The 19,891-nt window shown below is 30.7% G+C and overlaps 1 protein-coding gene across 4 annotated transcripts in view; it reads right to left on the bottom strand.

Moving 5' to 3' along the window:
• Positions 1 to 400: 400 nt before the first annotated feature.
• The window catches only part of LOC145254378 (D-aspartate oxidase-like), a 117,757-nt gene continuing 98,266 nt past the window's right edge, over positions 401 to 19,891 (bottom strand). For all 4 annotated transcript variants that reach the window (XM_080113020.1, XM_080113021.1, XM_080113022.1 and 1 more), the window contains 4 exons: positions 18,192 to 18,262; positions 10,997 to 11,114; positions 8,785 to 8,883; positions 401 to 830 (listed from right to left, as the gene is read on the bottom strand). In XM_080113020.1, the coding sequence (XP_079969146.1) occupies positions 714 to 830; positions 8,785 to 8,883; positions 10,997 to 11,114; positions 18,192 to 18,262 (405 nt within the window). In that variant the 3' untranslated portion in view covers positions 401 to 713. The remainder of the gene's footprint in view (positions 831 to 8,784; positions 8,884 to 10,996; positions 11,115 to 18,191; positions 18,263 to 19,891) is intronic.

Raw genomic sequence — 19,891 nt, 5'->3', positions numbered from 1 at the left:
TCAAGAACAGAAACTATAATACAGAGGAAGAGGTTCGGAGAAAATAATAAAAAAGAAATAAAGTTGATAGAGAAAATTCAAATAGGCAGTAAAGAGACCTCCTTGGAATTCAATGAAATGAGATAAATGACATTTTCAAGGACATCCAAGATTTAAAAAAAATGGTGACACCCAACGACACTTTTTTTTTTGTTGTAGTATTAAAATAGAAGAAATCAACTTGTGTCATCCAAATAGTGCAACAGAAATGAGAGTGATATCGTTAAAAATGCTGTTAAAGATTTGAAAAATTGGCAAAACCCATCGTCAATTTTTAAAAAAAATTTTTTTTTTTTTATTGCAGTAATAAAATAGAAGAAATCAACTTATATAATCTAAGAATGAAGAACATGCTTCACAATTTTTGGTTAATTTTATTTATTTATTTTTTATTTAAAAATAATTTTTCCTATAAAAAAAAATTTCTTTCCTTCACATATGTGGATTTGTTTGGCCAATCACGGCTTAGTGTCTTTCAGCTTCTTTAAAACTGTAATTGTATACATCATTTGAAACAATTGCGTTTCAGGTTCAAGTAAAATATTTTATCTGCATAAGAATTTCACATTATTGTAATTATTGCATTTGATTTTTCCCACTGTTTATTATAAATGCAGGGAAACATTTATAAATTTGAATAATTACAATAAATGAAAAACAAATAAAATAAAAAGTTAAAGTTTTGATAGAATTGGTTGAGAAAATTCCTCAGTTAAAAGTTGAACAACATCCTTTGCGCAACCCCAAAACGTTGACAAACCACAACCGCCATGTCCGTAATTGTTGATAACCTGAAATGGAAAAACAGTTAAAAAGTGATTTGATATAAAAATTTGTTATGAACATTTGTGGGTGTAAGAAAATAATGGAATGGTTTGGTAAATGTGTGAGCATCTTGGCTTCATAGGACTGTATGAGTTTGGTTAGTCAATTTTGTATGGAAGTAATCTATATATCTATAAACGTGAGAATGTGTGTGAGGACACTTCTCAACCTATATACTCAATGAATTTTCGATCTACCGACTTGAAATTTGGTATATCGGGTATTCAGACATGTGGAAAACTTTTCAATCGGTTTTCATCCCCCCGCCCCAAAAGGGTTACTGAGTGGTCAAAATTAAAAAAAATTGTGTGTGTGTGTGGGGGTATCGGATTTTTATCTGTTTGTCAAATGTTTCACGACTGCATATGCGCAGTCGTGAAACATGACAGCTTCCTTATGTTAAGAATAAGTAGTTTTCAAAACACTTTTAAAGATCGTGGTAAGCTGGCCTAATGGTTATCATGCTTGAGTCACTGTCTTTAGGTTTTGATTTCGATCTCAGCTTGAGTATTTTTTTTTTTTACTTACAAGAAGTGAACTGTTTAGAAAAATAATGCACATGTCTCAGTTTTTTTTCCATTTTTTTTTTTAAAGAAATTTAACATGACATTTAATATCTATGGTATTTCTGTTTATAATAAATAATAAATCTATATTAATTAAAATATATTTATGTGTATTTTACGACCAAGCAATACCGAACAACCTGCTAGTTATATATATATATATATATATATATATATGTGTGTGTCAAAAGTTACAATTTACGCACTGAAAACCTAAAAGACTCATGAAGCCTATTGATCTCTATATTAATAAAATATAAACGATTTTTCTCTCGTAACTTTTGACATTATAGAAAAAGTAAACACTTCCTATGCACAACTGTGCCTAAATCAAAACGTAGATTCCATGAACAAAGCTTCTTTCTTAGAACTGCACCCCTGTGGAACTCTGTTCCGTCTGCCTGCTTCCCACGTGACTACAACCTGGGTGTCCAACATAAACAAATTCCTAATGAACCGCCCCCTTAAGTAAACACTTCATTAAATCTCCACACTAACGTGCTGTACTTGCAATAACCCTTATCCCTGAGTGGCTTCCGGGCCTTGATAAGTGGTGACCACCGTGTAAAACAAAAACAAACTTTTACACTCACCACTTACAGTTACGACTAAAGCGTGTTCCTAACCCACAATCAATACATTTTGTCCCTTTTTAATAATTCTTTTTTTTTTAGTGACCTCTCAAACACGTAATTCTACTGAGAAAGTAGCAAAAACTTCCACCCTGATGTAATTCAGTCATTTATTGTAACTTATTTTATTCATACGTTAACTTTTTCTACATGTAACTTGTTTATTACTTGCATATTAATATTATACGTTATTACTTGCATATTAATATTATACGTTATTACTTGCATATTAATATTATACATTATTATTTGCATATTAATATTATACGTTATTACTTGCATATTAATATTATACATTATTATTTGCATATTAATATTATACATTATTACTTGCATATTAATATTATACGTTATTATTTGCATATTAATATTATACATTATTATTTGCATATTAATATTATACGTTATTACTTGCATATTAATATTATACATTATTACTTGCATATTAATATTATACATTATTACTTGCATATTAATATTATACATTATTACTTGCATATTAATATTATACATTATTACTTGCATATTAATATTATACATTATTACTTGCATATTAATATTATACATTATTACTTGCATATTAATATTATACATTATTACTTGCATATTAATATTATACATTATTATTTGCATATTAATATTATACATTATTACTTGCATATTAATATTATACGTTATTACTTGCATATTAATATTATACATTATTACTTGCATATTAATATTATACATTATTATTTGCATATTAATATTATACGTTATTACTTGCATATTAATATTATACATTATTATTTGCATATTAATATTATACATTATTACTTGCATATTAATATTATACATTATTACTTGCATATTAATATTATACGTTATTACTTGCATATTAATATTATACATTATTATTTGCATATTAATATTATACATTATTACTTGCATATTAATATTATACGTTATTACTTGCATATTAATATTATACGTTATTATTTGCATATTAATATTATACATTATTATTTGCATATTAATATTATACATTATTATTTGCATATTAATATTATACATTATTACTTGCATATTAATATTATACGTTATTATTTGCATATTAATATTATACATTATTACTTGCATATTAATATTATACATTATTATTTGCATATTAATATTATACATTATTATTTGCATATTAATATTATACATTATTACTTGCATATTAATATTATACATTATTATTTGCATATTAATATTATACATTATTATTTGCATATTAATATTATACATTATTATTTGCATATTAATATTATACATTATTACTTGCATATTAATATTATACGTTATTACTTGCATATTAATATTATACGTTATTACTTGCATATTAATATTATACGTTATTATTTGCATATTAATATTATACATTATTACTTGCATATTAATATTATACGTTATTATTTGCATATTAATATTATACATTATTACTTGCATATTAATATTATTATTACTTGCATATTAATATTATTATTACTTGCATATTAATATTATACATTATTATTTGCATATTAATATTATACATTATTACTTGCATATTAATATTATACATTATTACTTGCATATTAATATTATACATTATTATTTGCATATTAATATTATACATTATTACTTGCATATTAATATTATACATTATTACTTGCATATTAATATTATACATTATGCTTACCAATTCATTTACAGGGTTCGTACAGACTTGAAAAAAACCCTGGATTTTGATTTTTGTCTTGAAAAGCCTTATTTTTTTATTTTATTTTGTTTTTTTACTCACCTTCACCCCCAAACAAGACATATTGCCACTTGGGCGTAAGAGGCTACTAATTGAGATGATTTCTAAGAAAGATTAGATGTTGGTTTACATTGCGTTTGAACTTCTGCATGTCAGTACAGTTAGGAAAGCAGGTAACAGGAAGGGAATTCCAAAGTCTAGCTGTTCTAGGGAAGAAGCTCTTAGAGTAGAAAACTGTCTGGCATTTCTAGTATTACCTTGAAATATTACCTGAAAATATGGAAAATGTCTTGAAAATTTCTTGAAAAAGCCTTGGAAATTGTGTTCTCTATATCCAGTAAAAATTTGTGTTGAAATATTAAAAATAAAATCGAAATACTATTATTTTTTTTTATTATTAATAAGAATACCATTAAAATATTTTTTTACATATTAAAAATAAAATTTATTCTGAAATTGCATAGTATTGGGGATGCAAGAATTACGTCCCTTTATCATAAAACTACCTTGGGTAATTTCGTGATGAAGATTCAAATCTCGGTCTATTTTTGTTCTCATTTATAGTTGAAATTTTTTTTTGGAGGTGGGGGGAAGGAGTAGTGGCGGCCACCATAAATGACATCCCCCCCCTCTCTCTAAAAAAATACTTTCCTTGACTGGACGGGACTCTCCAATGGTAAACAAACAAATGCTCCCTTATTCTTGATGGTTTAATGGAATGACAGAATAGAATCAATATCAGTTAACAATACTTTCACATAATTACTTTTTGGAATAGGTGATTGTAAAAACAAACACTTCAATTTGCACTAATATGGACAGCTTTGCTTACCAATAACATGATTTCATTATGATATTTACTCGATTTGTTCATAAAATTAAACAAAGAATACAGCATTTACTTTACCTATGAGCATTAAATAGACTGCAACAAGTTCTCACATTAAATTATAGACCGTGGACAAATTTTAATCCAAATTTACTTTCTATTCTATTTTTTTTAACATGGCCTGCAAAATACAGACTGCTATTTTTTGGGTTTACACTTTCCAAGTTGCATTCAATTTTGATGAGATCTTTTGCTTATTAGTTTGTTAGCTGAAACTACAGAAGTCACACAACGTCTTTTGGAACATTAATATAAATTGGAACAGAATAAAAAAAAGGAGGGAGGTGCTTCTACAGAATTTGAACCTAATCAGATTAACTTTTCTCAAAATAAATTTAAACTTAGAGTTAGTTTACAGTTACTGTTAAAAATAACATTTTGGTTCAAATACTGTAGAAGTTGCCCTTTTCACTTATAATTTTAAACTGTGTTGTATGAGTAAGAAGAATTGATTTAAAAGAGTAATAAAATAAAGACTCATCATTCAAGGAGAAAATCAAACTCTCTCTCTCCTTTATATTTTGTTTAAAACTATTTTTTTTTTAAATGCTCCAAATGATTATTCATTACAAATCGAAAAGTTTAATATAAAAAATGTTACAATGATTTATTTGAAAGAATATAGTATTCATTAATACCATTTTAAACAACATCATGGTCACTAATAATTAAAACTGAATTGTAGTTAAATTTTCAAGATTTTAACAAGGACATTGAATTTTATTTTAATACTTTAAAAACTAGAGCATCAAAATATATGACGGCCACAGAAGAGATCACGTGAGATATACGAATGTAGAAAAATAGAAAATGTATGAAAAGACGAACGACAAGGAGTTTAGAGGGCAGGATTTCTGTGCAGACAACTGAAAGATTTTTTTTTTTGCTGAGAGACAAAGAACACCCCGCTTCCAATTTCATTTCTAATTTTGAATAGTCTCAAAGTAATTGATTTTTATCAACTATTAAAAAAGTATGAAAATGTCCGATTTATTTATGAAGACACTGACATGCATTATAATAGATTTAATTCTGTGATTTTAATTTATTACTTTTTATTGAAATAATTGAAAACAAACACTTAGAAAAATCAATTTTATTTGCTTTAAAACTACAATACATTTTTTTTTTTGGAGTGGGGTGGGGGACAGTTATTTAAAACTATATCGCCACAAGAACAATCGATATCTATTCCATAATCGCACAATTTTCCAACCTTACCCTTTTTCCTGTTGCCTAGTTTCCCAGGCACCACCAGAACCCAAATATTCTTGATGCATATCACAATTTTTTTCAGTACAATTACCACATTCTAGTATGATTTCTCCTTTGCGGAAAGAGTATGGAAAACAATGTTTTCAGCATTTTCCAATACTGCTTCGTTAACATCTTTTATCACCTCTGTGTGTGAGGAGGAGGAGGAGGAGGAGGAGGAGGAGGAGGAGGAGGAGGACCTTTTTAAAAAAAAAAAAAAATTGCGTGTACTGGCATTTTAATTTTTACTCAGAAAATTTCTCTTTTAAGCATTTCTATTACACATCCAGATGGAGGGGGGGGTGAAGTACTGTTTCAGTTTTTAAAAATTTATTTTAGGGAGGGAAAACTCATTTTTTACATTATGACCACAAGATACCTTTAAAGTGCACCATAGAATTTACTCCTACGATATAATTTAATATAGGTTAACATCATTACCATAGCTTTTGTCCCATTCAAAAGAAACCTAAAATACACTGCTAGTAATTAAAAAAAAACATGCAACACTAAAATCGTGTTTAGATTATTATTAAAACAATGTAGTGGCCACTTTTAATGCACAGACATAGCTTAATAAATCTACCAAAAATCAACTAATGGTCAAATTTTCATGAAATTTTCTATACTTATTCAATTTTGGATTAATTTATACGTAAAATTCAGTTTTTGAAAATATATGATGGGAAATATTTTTTTGTACCTATTAACACCCATATTTCGTTTTATGCAATCTGAATACAATATATTACATGTTAACATTATATATGCTGAGATTACATTTCTTTTCTATGTTTACCATGAATTTATATATAAAAAATACAAATGAATTCAATATTATGTTTTGAAAGAAAAAATCTCATTAATATATGCTGAATATCTGTTAAATTATAACGAAAAAAAAAAAAAAATCTAGAAAATAATTGATTTTTAAAAGATTAAAATGATTCGAATTCCATTCTTCTGAAATGTTCAGTTTTAACCACAGAATTTGGAGTAACCGTTTCCTATTTTTTTTTAATTATTAGAAGTTACTTCCATTTAGCATATTTTATGCATTTAATCTATAAGTAAACAATGCCTATAAACAGCTTGGTAAAATACTTACAAAATTATGACATCACCTATCACCTATTCTATGGTGAAATCTCTACTGACTACTGCACATATTCAAAAAGAATACTTAGTAATATTTTTTTAGTTAGAATTCTCCTATATTACCCTTGGCAACACTGGGAAACGAGTCCTGCTAGTCTATATGTCTATAATAGTGAGAATGTGTGTGTGAGGACACTACATTTATGCACATGTCTCAGTTTCTGTATTAATTAAAATATAATATTTATGCATATTTTATGATTGGGCAACACTGGACGGCCTGTTAGTTTAATATAATTGGACCAAGTTCTTTGAAAGTATTTTGCAAGAAATTTAAAATTTGGAACCCCCCCCAAAAAAAAACAGATATTTGCCAATCATGTTTAAGATGCAAATTTTTTTTATTAAAATTTCCTTTTTCTTTTATAATTATTTTGGATAATAAAACATCCATCATTAAAGAAAAAAAAAATGAATTTAATTTTTTTTTTTCAAACACTTTTTCTGATGATGAATTTTAACAGAAATTAAAAATAAAAATGTTAAAATAAAAAATCTAATGATTTTTAATAAAAATATTTCCATCTTATACACAATTTGAAAAGGCATTTTGTTTGATTGTATTTTTTGTTTTTGTTTTTTTCAAAATTCCTATTAATTTAAAAAAAAAAAAAAACTTTAGTTTTTGTTTCTTTCAGTAGAAAATTTTAAACACTTTTCCCTCATTATCTCAGCGAATGAGTTTATTTCTAATTTGTGATATAAAATTTGATAGTTTATATTTATTTTTTTAAGGGGAAAAAACATTTGTGAATATTTGTTTTAACAGTTTTATATTTTACTGTAGAAAATCTTATAAGCAAATAATATTTATTTCCTCTTTAAATTTTTTTAATGGATTTTATTCATCAAAAGTAGTTTTATCATTTTTTTTGTTCAGTTGAATCCAAACAATATCTGTCTGATGGATGTGAATTTAAAAATTTAAACAATAAAATAGGAAACAATTTTACTAAAGATTTATTAGTTATTATAGATTATATATAAAAGACAAGATTCTAGCAAACACTGCCAGACGGTCTACAGAGTTATTTATATATATATATACATATATAAAGATGGACTCTTCCATAGATTTTGCTGTGTGAGGTTCCCCCACAACTATTAAGTTGTTCAGAAATCCACACATATGATTTATTTATAGTAATGAAGGTTTTGTGTAGAACCAACCACACTTTTTGATATTATTTCTAATCTTTGTCAGTGTAGATGACTGCCACAAAGTAGAGCATGCAGTAGACGGCAGGTTTTTACATCAGAATTTTCCTTTTCCTAGATGCATGTCTTAATGAAGACTGGGGTGCATCTCTCCCAGTGAATTAATCCGCCCCAGATACCAGCCTGGAAATTTCTCTGACTTAGTACAGTACATACAGACTTGGCGCAGTACATACAGAACCTAGCCTTCTCAAATGGTCACCCATCTGGTACTGGCCAGGCTCATTGTTGGTTAAATGGCAAAAACCGGTATGGAAATGTGTTTGTATCTATCCATTACACCTCTACATTGTATCGCCTTCCATTAATTTCAATTTCTTTTCTATACACATTAAGCAATGCTTAAAGCAAACTACATTAGCATATTAATTACAAACTAAACAAACTGAACGGACATATATGTTAAGAATGGATTTATTGAACAACATTATAATTACTTACCACAACGCGCCGGTTTTCTTTCATGTGAATCTCCTTATCTAACCGTGTCTCTTCTCGGAAAGGACGAAGTCCGACATATTCATCTATGATTTCCGGATCCTAGGATTACAGAACAAAATAAAAATTAATGTACTGTATATACTTGTGTATAAGTCAATGTTCATTTTAAGACCAAAAATTGCATTATTTTAGGTATTATCTGTGTATAAGTCGACTGTAGGTTCTAGACAAGTTAAAAAGTCCATCTCATGGCATTTTTTTTTTTTTTTTTTTTTACAGATAATTTCCCTTTTGGCGTTTTTTTGTAAGACATATTATAAATTGTTTCTCAACATCACAGAGGGATAATATATGCATTTACGCAAGTGTGGTCTATTCGATTTTCATATATAGAACCAACCCACTGCACCTTTACATGCAACGAACGCAAATGTTGCTAATCAGAGATTCTGATCAATGACATGCTGTAGATTCCGGGCGCAATTACTGTTTTAGACATAATTTATGTCATGTAGCATAATAACGTAAATGCATACATTGCATGAGCCGTAATATACTGCAATAATATGAACGCATGTGTGAAATACTATTAAATGGTTTCATTAAATAGTTGTCATTAAATTATTAAAACTTGTTGAACTTAAGAGGAAAACGACATCGTAAAGACTACATTTCGTAATCTACTAAAAAATAACGTCATATCATCACCAAATACATCATATCGAACTTAGACCTATAGCCATGTCTAGAGAGCGAACATTGCGAAAGCTATTCCAATTATTATTAAGTCTCCCACTTAAAAACCATCCATGTGCTTACATGCTGGCAAACACACTGCAGTGGGATTTAGAAGAGTGCGATTAATTACTAGGATTACCGATATATACTGAGTGGACAAACAAAATGGCGTTTTCTATGTTATGATTGAGCGCTGACTCGCTTTTTAACAACATTTCCAAAAACATTACCTATGTATAAATCGACCCCAAAAAATAACCTTAAAATCGTTTCCTAGAAATTCAACTTATACACAAATATATACGGTATGTCACTTTCCTGTTAAGAAACTTAAAATTGGTATATAATTGTACAATTACCTCCCTTGCAAACACAGTTTTACTGTTTAAAATCTATTCTGGTATGATTAAAACAATTTCTGAAAATTGGATTGAATCAGATTCAAAGTAACTGAGCTTTATGTACATGAACAAAGGCTAAAAATCAAAATGAAACATTTGAAAACATCTGAGAGCTCACCTTAATCAAAATTTAATAGAAATTAAGTTTAAAATGGCTGCACGGACAGACATGGATATCATTTCACAGAATTATAAATTGGATTAAAGTTATGTATGGTTGTTCAATTGTAAGTAATTTATAAAATGGATGAACCTGTATTTAAAGGTTTATCAATATTTTCACCCCAAAAATAAGATTTTCATAAAATGTTTAGCTTTAGTTGATGTGTTTAATGGCACAGAAACTCTTAGCACCATACAATGGCAAAACAATGTAAATAATTTATTGAAAACAGTTCCTATTTACCCAGAGAGAGTGTTATACCTTCCCAATGGATGTAATAGTGGATTTAAACTCAATATATCCAACTAAGTTTAGACTAGACTTAGCCGATTCCATAGTCTATCAGTATCCATTGTATCAACCATGACACGATTATAAAACATTATATCAGGAAAGAATTATTAGAAGCTAGTCAGTATTTATGGGGCAATCAGAATTGGGAATCGTAAAATTTGGTATTGGAAAAATTTGTGCCTATTTTCTGATGCCAAAAACGATTCTTTTCATTTTTTTCTTTTTTTGATTTATTTGAGACTTTATTTATTTTTGCTGGTATTAATGATAAAATGATGAATATTTATTGATTTTAAACTGTTAGTAAAGCTAAAATGTATAGATTCAGCCCCACCCAGTGTATTTTTACATTTTCATTTGAAAGGGAAATAATGTTTGGTTTTTAAATTTTTTTGATACCAATGAGTCAGCACTTATCGAGCCACTCAAAGAGAAAAGTCAGCTGGATGATGAAACGGCATCATGATATGGATGAAACTGTGATGCTAACAAACGTTTATTTTTTTTGTATAGGAATTCAGTTTTTGCAATTGCAAAATCAATCTTAACTAAACAGGAAAAGTTTATTTGATTTCCGTGTTGGTCTGTTGTTTAGGTATTAATTGTTTAAACTTACCTTTAAACTGGGAACAAAGTTTACACAATCATCAATTATACGTTTTTTGTCATGCTCCGATGTTTCACAATTCCAGTTGCCAAGTTGAGATGTGCCGCCCATAACAACATTATGAAATCTGAGAAAAAGAAAAAAATATGAATAAACAAAAATAAATAGAATAATCCTATTTATTAAGGAATGGTAGCCTTGCCCGATTGTAAAATACGCTTAAATATATTTTGATTCATGCAGATTTTGTATTTATTATTACAGAATCAATTCTCTATTGAATATTATATTGTACCTAATATGTAGTTGTGATTTCAAAAGTTAAAAAGAAAAAGAAAAAAAATGACTTGTGTGCCATCAGCTAGAATCGAAACCAAAACAATTGGCGCTTCAGATGCATTCCCTCATTTAGTGCTCCAGCCGTGTTCCCTACTGTTTGAGCTAATCTGACAGACAGATAAGAAAGTTTTAAAATTAAACCACTTTTAACTATAGTTAATTTTATGCATGTGCAAACTAATACAAATATGGTGGCAAGTTGAAATGTTTCACGTGTATCAAGAGAAAGAGAGCTTTGTATAAATTAGCATTTTGAAATAAAAAAAAGTCTTGAAAACAGTTTCAGAACATTAAAGCATATAGGTCGGTAAAAAAAATTGAATTTGAATGCATTTGGTTAAAATTTATTTGTTGTTTTTAATTATACTACAAGATTACCTGGATCTGTTAATGATTTTACCCTGGTGATTTGAATAATCTATCTATTAATACGATAACGTGTGTGTTATTTTCTGTGTCATGCTTACATCCGTGTTGTTTAATTGTTATGTATTTCCATTTCTTGTCATAAATAATTTTACCAAGAATTCTTTATTAGTTTTGGTTTCGATTATAGCTGATGGCACTTAAGTCATGTATTTTTTTTATAAATAATTTTATCAAGAATTCTTCATAAGTTTTGGTTTCGATTATGGCTGAAGGAACTCAAGTTATATATATATATATATATATATATATATATATATATATATATATATATATATATTTAAAGTGATGGTTGTGTAGTTCCAACGAGAGAAAAAAATGTATATTTAAAAGAGTGTAGCCATCAACAATTGTGGTTTTTTTTAAAGGTTTTCATCATATTTTTATTTTAAAATAAAAATATGATGAAAACCTTAAAAAAAACCCCACAATTGTTGATGGCTACACTCTTTTAAATATATATATATATATATATATATATATATATATATATACACATACATTTTTTTCCTACATTTTTTTCCTAAGTTTTTATTCCAGTTTCAATTCAAGCTAATGCACCCAAGTCATATGGATATATTTTTTTTATTTTTAAAATCGCAACTTTATAATATATGAAAATCGCTAGAACATTAACTATAATAATATATACAAAATATGCAAGAATTAAAATATCATATTTAAGCGTACTTTTTGACTGGGCTTTGCCGGGCATTCGTGCTAGCTTAGATAAATACTTTTGCAGTTTTAACAAAAAAGCTACAATAATATCAGAAAATCTCCATTTTACACTGAACATCTACAGAATGCCAACATCAACATATTATATACGAATGAGTTCGTTGTGGAATTTCCACAGGTCATGCTAGTGAATAACTGACTTTGGAGAATACTAAGCATTGCCATTCTCTATAATCTAATATATAAAGTCGTATTCTTGTCTGTTTATTTGTTTACAGTCTAATAAATATGCACAAAAGGTAGACCGTTTCACGAATTAATTTTCATACTGAAAACGGACGATTACATTCCAGCATGATTTCTATATATACTATTTATTCAAACAGAAATCTACATTCAAGAAGTAACCTCATTTGCATATTACATGAAAAAATCTATTTTAATAATTAGTTCCATGTTCTTAATTGTTTGTTGTAATAGAATTGTTTTAATTCTTCTATTTAGAAATATTATTTAAAGTTGATTTATTTATTTTTAATTTAATTTTATATTTTCAATTATTATTAGCCTACACCAGTTGTCTTTAAAAACGGAAGTAAGCTTATTTATTTAACCTGTGAGAGTTATTTCCCTTGAATTCGTTAATTGACGAAAATTGATGTATTTTATGATCCAATTTCAGGAAAATCATAAGAAGTTACGATATGCGGTGTATCTTAAATAGTATGTGACTTAACTTTTCGCCTGCCAATATTTTTCAACCTGGCAATGCAGTTAGTATAAAATAAGCAATGAATATATGAAAGAAGAGTAATATTATAACTTGACATTAGTGTGATTCACAAGTCAGCCTATACCATACTGTGATGCTAACTCCTATCTCGCCTTATTACAGACTTTAACATAAGCTATGGTGTTTTGGGAATTTGTATGCAAGTAGAAAAATGTGATTGGTTGATGGGAAGAAAAAAAAAATGGTAGCATACATATTTTGAAGTTTTTCAAGTATCAAGACAAGGGCTCGAATCTAATGTAATTCTGAAAGATTTTATTTTTAACTTTTTATAAACTCAAAAGAAATTAACATAAAAAAAAAAAAAAATTTTTTAAACTAAATCTTTTTTTTGATAATCAGCTAGCCGAGGAGACATAAAAGATATTCAGCGTTTGTTTAAAGCAATTTATTACTGCTTAATATATTTTCTAAGTTGTTTATCTTTGCAAAAAAAAAAAAAAAAAAAAAAAAAAAAAAATAATAATAATATATATATATATATATATATATATATATATATATGTATGCATTCATCGTAGTTACTCACTCTTTCATATAAATACTAAGAAGCATATATTTTTCTTGGTACTAGTTATAAAATGTCAGAAGATAGGTAAAGATGGAAAGTATTTTCTCACAGAATGGGTATAAACTAGTGATAGACAAATGAAGTTTATTTCATGCAGATACAAATCATCATATTCGGTTTAGCGTCCATTTTATATGCGGACATGTCTAGGATGGATTTTTGAAACTGACTTCCAAACTAACCTATGTCTGTCCAGGTTTATCCTTCTCTCTCTAAACTATCTTTATTACTTTCTTCCTATGTTTTCCATGACAGTCTCCTGCTAACTAACCTTGCTACCTCAACTGTTCTTTATCTTCTATATGTTCTTACTTATGTGTTCTTACATATATGTTCTTACTTATATGTTCTTACTTATGTGGGTGTGTGTATGCTCTTATTCTTACCCGTTTCTTGCCTTGAAGCGTCTGGACGTGTATGTGCAAATATATAATGTGTACATACCTGCTTGCCTTGTCCAGCGGATAATATCTTCTGGTCGCTGGTCTCCATCTCATGGGGAGTGGTCACTGCTGCAGACAGACGCATCGATAACACAAGATGGATTTAAAGTTTCAATTCTTTTTATTAAAGGCAAGCCTATCATGTCGAAACCTGGTTGTCGCACAGGGAGCCTAATCACCCCCATCTGCATTCTCTGTAGCCCAAAACCAACTCTTCGATGTGCCCGTCAACCGGAAGCCTACAACCACAATTCACGTTACCCTTAATTTCTGGTACATCTAACCCGACGATCATTAAAGGTGACTGAGTTTGATGGATGTCAAATCTAACCTTTGACCCTGTTAAATCGACAATTGGAACCCAAAATGCTTATATAAGTTCTATTTCTAAAAACTACCTATATAGCATTTAAGCTGGGATTCCCAATACTACACAGTCGTCATCAGGACCACAGCGTAGTAATTGTTAGGAGTAGAAATTGGGTATAATTTGATTAAAGGGATGGCTCAACTTGTTCACATTGAACTTGAAGACAACAATATTGTAGTCAGCTGGAAAGCAGGCCAGCAGGACAGTTCCACAGATGAACAGTTCTATCTAAGAAAGAAACTTTGTTCATGGAATTTGCATTCATATCCTTTGTATCATTCTTATATATCATTTCTCGCCATGCAATCCATGTCACTAATACATAACTGGCCAGGTTTCACTTCCATTTCATCATCACACTACGCCACATTAAAAATTGCTCCCTTTCTTGGTTGACTGAAAGCCTCAATGTGCCAAGTTCGAATCCAGTTTGTTCCACATGAACACTTTCATCAAAACCCACACTTGATTTTAAGCAAAATAAAGAAATACTTTTATTGTATAAAGCTGTTTTTTGTTTGTTTCTTTGTTCCTGATAAACTGGGTTATAGAATTTGCTGAAATTGCATGAATCCTGAACATGTATGAAGATTGTGCTAAAAATTTTGGCGCTTATATAGCATTGGGCACAACTGAAAATTGCATTCCAAGTAAAAAAAAACTTTTTGATATATTTACGTGTCATGCAGAAATAAGTATCCTCACCAAAAATTAGAAAAAAAATGTGTAGTAGAAGTTTAATTACAAATAAAAGATTTTGTATTTTGTCAATCTGCTATTCATGTAACAGAGTGCATGTGAAAATAGCAGCAGCAGCTGCTGAAAGATGATGGGTAGCGAAGGTAGCAGCAGCAGCAGCAGCAGCCGTTTGAGCACTATGCAAATTAGCAAGTGTGTGCAGGCTTACATCAGTAGAAAAAGAAAAAAAGACAATGCGTGGTTGGTGGAGAAGCATAGTGCCCAACAAAGAAGATGGAGATGCAATGTTGAAGACAAGGGCTGCCTACGGCTAGCATGTGGTTGGGGAGAGAAAGAAAAACGCTGTCGATTGAGATGAACGTGTGGCCCTGTGATGGCGGCGAGAGATTTTTAAGCAGGGTTCTGTTAATCTTATGGCAGATGAAATGAACAGAAAAAACAAAAAGCAAGCATTGTTTGGAAAGTAACGCTAATAAATGACTTTTGCTAAAACAGAAAGAAAAGCTGAGTTAGATATATTTATTTTTGTTTTGTTTGTTCTTTTTTGACAATACCAGATAGAATGGGGGTCCGAGAGAAATTTTAACTATAATGAACACGATTCGAGCCTAATGGTCACACTACATTTATTATTACCGGGTTAAATGACAGACTGACTTACCTCCCCTTGCTTCACACGATTTCTGATCTCATCAATGGCAGATCAGAAAATATAATAAAACTTGTTGTGACACAATAAGGACGCTCCTTTTTGGGGAGATGTGGGGGGGTCTTCCTGGAAAGTGAACCTTGTGCCAGACTTGTTATGTACTTGTGAGGACGTGTGCAGTGACAAGCTGGTGCAGATATCCAAAATGTCAAGCCTGCCAACTCAACAGTTTGACAGGTGATAGGAGCAACCCGAGATTGTTAATGTAATCAGGTGCATAGTGAAAGATCAAACCTGGCTGCTGTCCTCAGAATTGAAAGACAAAATAATATTTCGGTTGCTTTGTTTTCTTGTATGCATATCTCTCTCTCTTCTCTCTCTCTTCCTTTCCTTTGTTCTTCTCTCTTCTTATTACTCTCTTTCTCTCTCTTGAAAAGAAAGAAGAATTGTTTTAAATGTTTCAGTTGGGGCTCCAAACAACATGGACACATACCAATTTTTGGCTGCAAAAGCCATTGCTGACATACATCAAATTAAAAAAAAAAAATTCTATTGCTGACATACATCAAATTAAAAAAAATAATTCTATTGCTGACATACATCAAATTAAAAAAAAAAAATGCTCTTTTTAATTGTTAAGAATAAATAATTCTATTTTTTTTATAAAAAATGTTTTGTTGGCTTATTTTTATACAAGCGTTCAATTCCAGCAAAGCGGTCCCTGCCATTAACAATGATAATAAAATCATGCCCATAAAGACGACCCACTAGCACATGTAGCAGACATCAATTCAACTTCAGTGATTCATCTTTGATATTTCTATCGTACATATGCCTAGTGTTTAACACCCCGGGAGCTGGTTGCTGTCCTCAGGACGTAACAACAGTTCAAGAAACGTCCCCACAACACACCAAGTAACTCTCCTCAGAAAACGATAGTGTCACAGATTTTTAATTAAGATTCTACTTGATATTTTTTCATGATTTTTAATGTAGATACCTACCTTTGTCTCGTACGTAAATATATTAAAGTGCTTTCCTGTCAATTTCCACTTGAACTAGCGGGGGGGGGGGGAAGGGCAGCTTTGCCAGGACGTAAAATTTTCCAAATTTCATATATTTATATTTTAAATTCCCCATAAACAAGGCACAGTGCCACTTTGGTGTTGGGGACTAGTATCAAGGACATAAGTTGCAGGGATACTATGTAGGGAGTTGAGCAGCAAGATGTCTGTTCACATTACACTTCAACTTCTGCATGTCAGTACAGTTGGGAAAGCAACCCGGAAGGGAGTTCTAAAGTTTAGCAGTTCTGGGGAAGAAACTATTAGAGTAAAAGGCTTTCTTACATCTAGGGAACACTATTGTGTAGGGGTGGGATTTTGCTGCTTGGTGGGTTTGTCAGGGATATTTACGTTGAGGGGATAAAAGGGCTTGTAGTTCGTCGGAGCATCCACTATTACTTGTAGAACAGGCAGAGGGATGCAACATTTCGTCGATAGGCAGAGGCCAAAGCTTAGATGACAGTTCAGGACCTACCAGGTTGACGACTCGTTTTTGAATCCTGTCCACGAGTGAGAGACTAGTAGCAAAAACTGTAACATTCAAAGCTTGTGACATTACGATTGGACCAACGTGACACACATATGGACGTATTAAAAATTAAAACTAAATTAAGGTGAATGTACAAAATGTATAACGATTTTTTAAATTCCGGCCCATTTTTGACCCCTTAAAACTATTTTAACCGGTTAAAGACCCATAACAGAACGGTCTGTCAAAAATCCAATCATTTGAGGCCCCTAGCTCCCCTCTGTGACTTTTAATTTTGGAGGAGATAGAGTTTGAAAATATGGAGACAGACAGACAGACGTATAGCCTTTTATGTATTAGATTTACATTCTAACAATTTATAGTAGATAGAATAAATACCATGTCACTTAGGAAAAGATTTGGTGAAAAGTATACACAAACATTTAAATTTATTTTCATAAAAGTTGTGTTTGTTTATCGAAAACAAACTGGAAGAAAGGTTCTCATCAACTATGTTTCATCAAACACTTCGTATTAGTGGGAATTATGCATGCCTTACGTGTTCGGGTGGTTCAGCCTTATACACTGTTTCACCTCTTGCACCAACTGCATAACATGTCTAGATATCCCATACACTGTAGCATAAACAATGTCAGATGATGCAAACCTAAAAATAAAATGAGGATTAAAATAGACTCACGTGGGGAAAATATATACTGGTGTGCTTGGTCTGTCCATGATGACAAAGTGTTTTAGCCATGGCGCTTTTACCTGTCAAAACAACAAAGAAGTAACAGTATGAAGTTTTTCAGTGAAGTTATTAAATACAAAAAAAAAAAATTCCAAATCTGAGGGAGACAGCAAGAAGTTAACACCTTAATTCAGTTTTAACCTTGAAAAAATATGAGAAGACTTCCATTTTTAAACAATGTAGCATATCTCTTTTGTGTTCAGTTTGTTGTATTTCTTAAAAATATTTCTTTAAAATCGGTTTGCCCCAAAGATCTAACCCTAAAACCAGAACTTTCAAATGAGTCCTTGAAATTAGCATCAAGGCGCCATCAGATTTATCTTAAATTTTTAAAAGTACATTTTTTTTTTACTCATTAAGGCCCAGAGGCCACTCAAGGATAATGGTTAATTGGTACCGTAATGGAAATTTTATAATTCATTTTAGAGGATGGCTCTTCAAGAACCTATTCATGTTGGACTTGAAAACGACCATGTTATAGTCAGCCACAAAGCAGCTCTATGGTATTGTGTTCCACAGACGAGCAGCTCAAGGAAAAAAACTATGCTCATGGAATTTTCGTTTAGATTTAGGCACAGGTAGACATTGAAGAAAATTGCTGACTGTTGTTTTACTTTTACTTTGCTAATCACGCATTTCGACAGGAAGATGGATGGCTCTCGTCTAGGGGAGGCTCCATGTTTTGATAAGCTTCTGGGATTGACCTTTACTCCTGACCTGAAATGGAACATGTACATCAAGTCTGTTGCCAAGGTCGCTGGAAAAATGGTAGGATCGTTCTACCGCTCCAGAAGATATCTCACTACTGATGCAATTCTCTATCTATATAAAAACCAAGTATGCCCAAGGATGGAATACTGCTGCCACATCTGGGCTGAAGCTGCTAAAAACAGCCTATCCTGCCTTGACAGAGTACAAAATAGGCTTCGTGGCTTAGTGGGGGATGCCCTTTTCTCTTCCCTGCAACCTCTCTCCCGCAGAAGAGATGTTGTGAGCCTGTCTTTGTTTTATCATTACTTCTATGGCAAGTGCTCGTCTGAGCTCCAATCCTTGGTTCCTCCTCGCTAATCTTTCATGAAAAACACCCATCTAGCTGAAACCACTGTCAAAAATTTTCCCCACTCTTTAACTGTACCAAAACCAAAACATAGATTCCATGAACAAAGCTTCTTTCTTAGAACTGCACGCCTGTGGAACTCTCTTCCGTCTGCCTGTTTCCCACCTGACTACAACTTGGATGTCTTCAAGTCCAACATAAACAAATTCCTGATGACCCCCCCCCTTAAGTAAGACACTTTATCACATCTCCAATACTAACGATTACTGCGATACTATCCCACTGATTACTGTACACGCAATAACCCTTATCCCCGAGTGGCTTCCGGGCCTTGATAAGTGACTTCCATGTAAAAAAAAAAAAAAGGAAAAAAAAGACCTTTACCGCATTGTGATTTATCAAATCATAGAATGCAAAAGTCAAGTGCATCAATCATATCAAAGCAATTGGAGCCAGGAATAACGTTCTTTATTCCACATTAAAATTTATCACACACATTCTCAAGAGACAATGGATACCCTCTGTAAGGGTAGCTGTGCGTGTAATTGTGAGGCAAGGGTTGCACAATCACCAACCACACTTCTCCTGAATT

Source organism: Euprymna scolopes, chromosome 3 (assembly GCF_053919585.1).
Source record: "Euprymna scolopes isolate OS-2025 chromosome 3, ASM5391958v1, whole genome shotgun sequence".
NCBI lineage: Eukaryota > Metazoa > Mollusca > Cephalopoda > Sepiida > Sepiolidae > Euprymna > Euprymna scolopes.
This window is presented reverse-complemented; position numbering and strand designations above follow the sequence as displayed.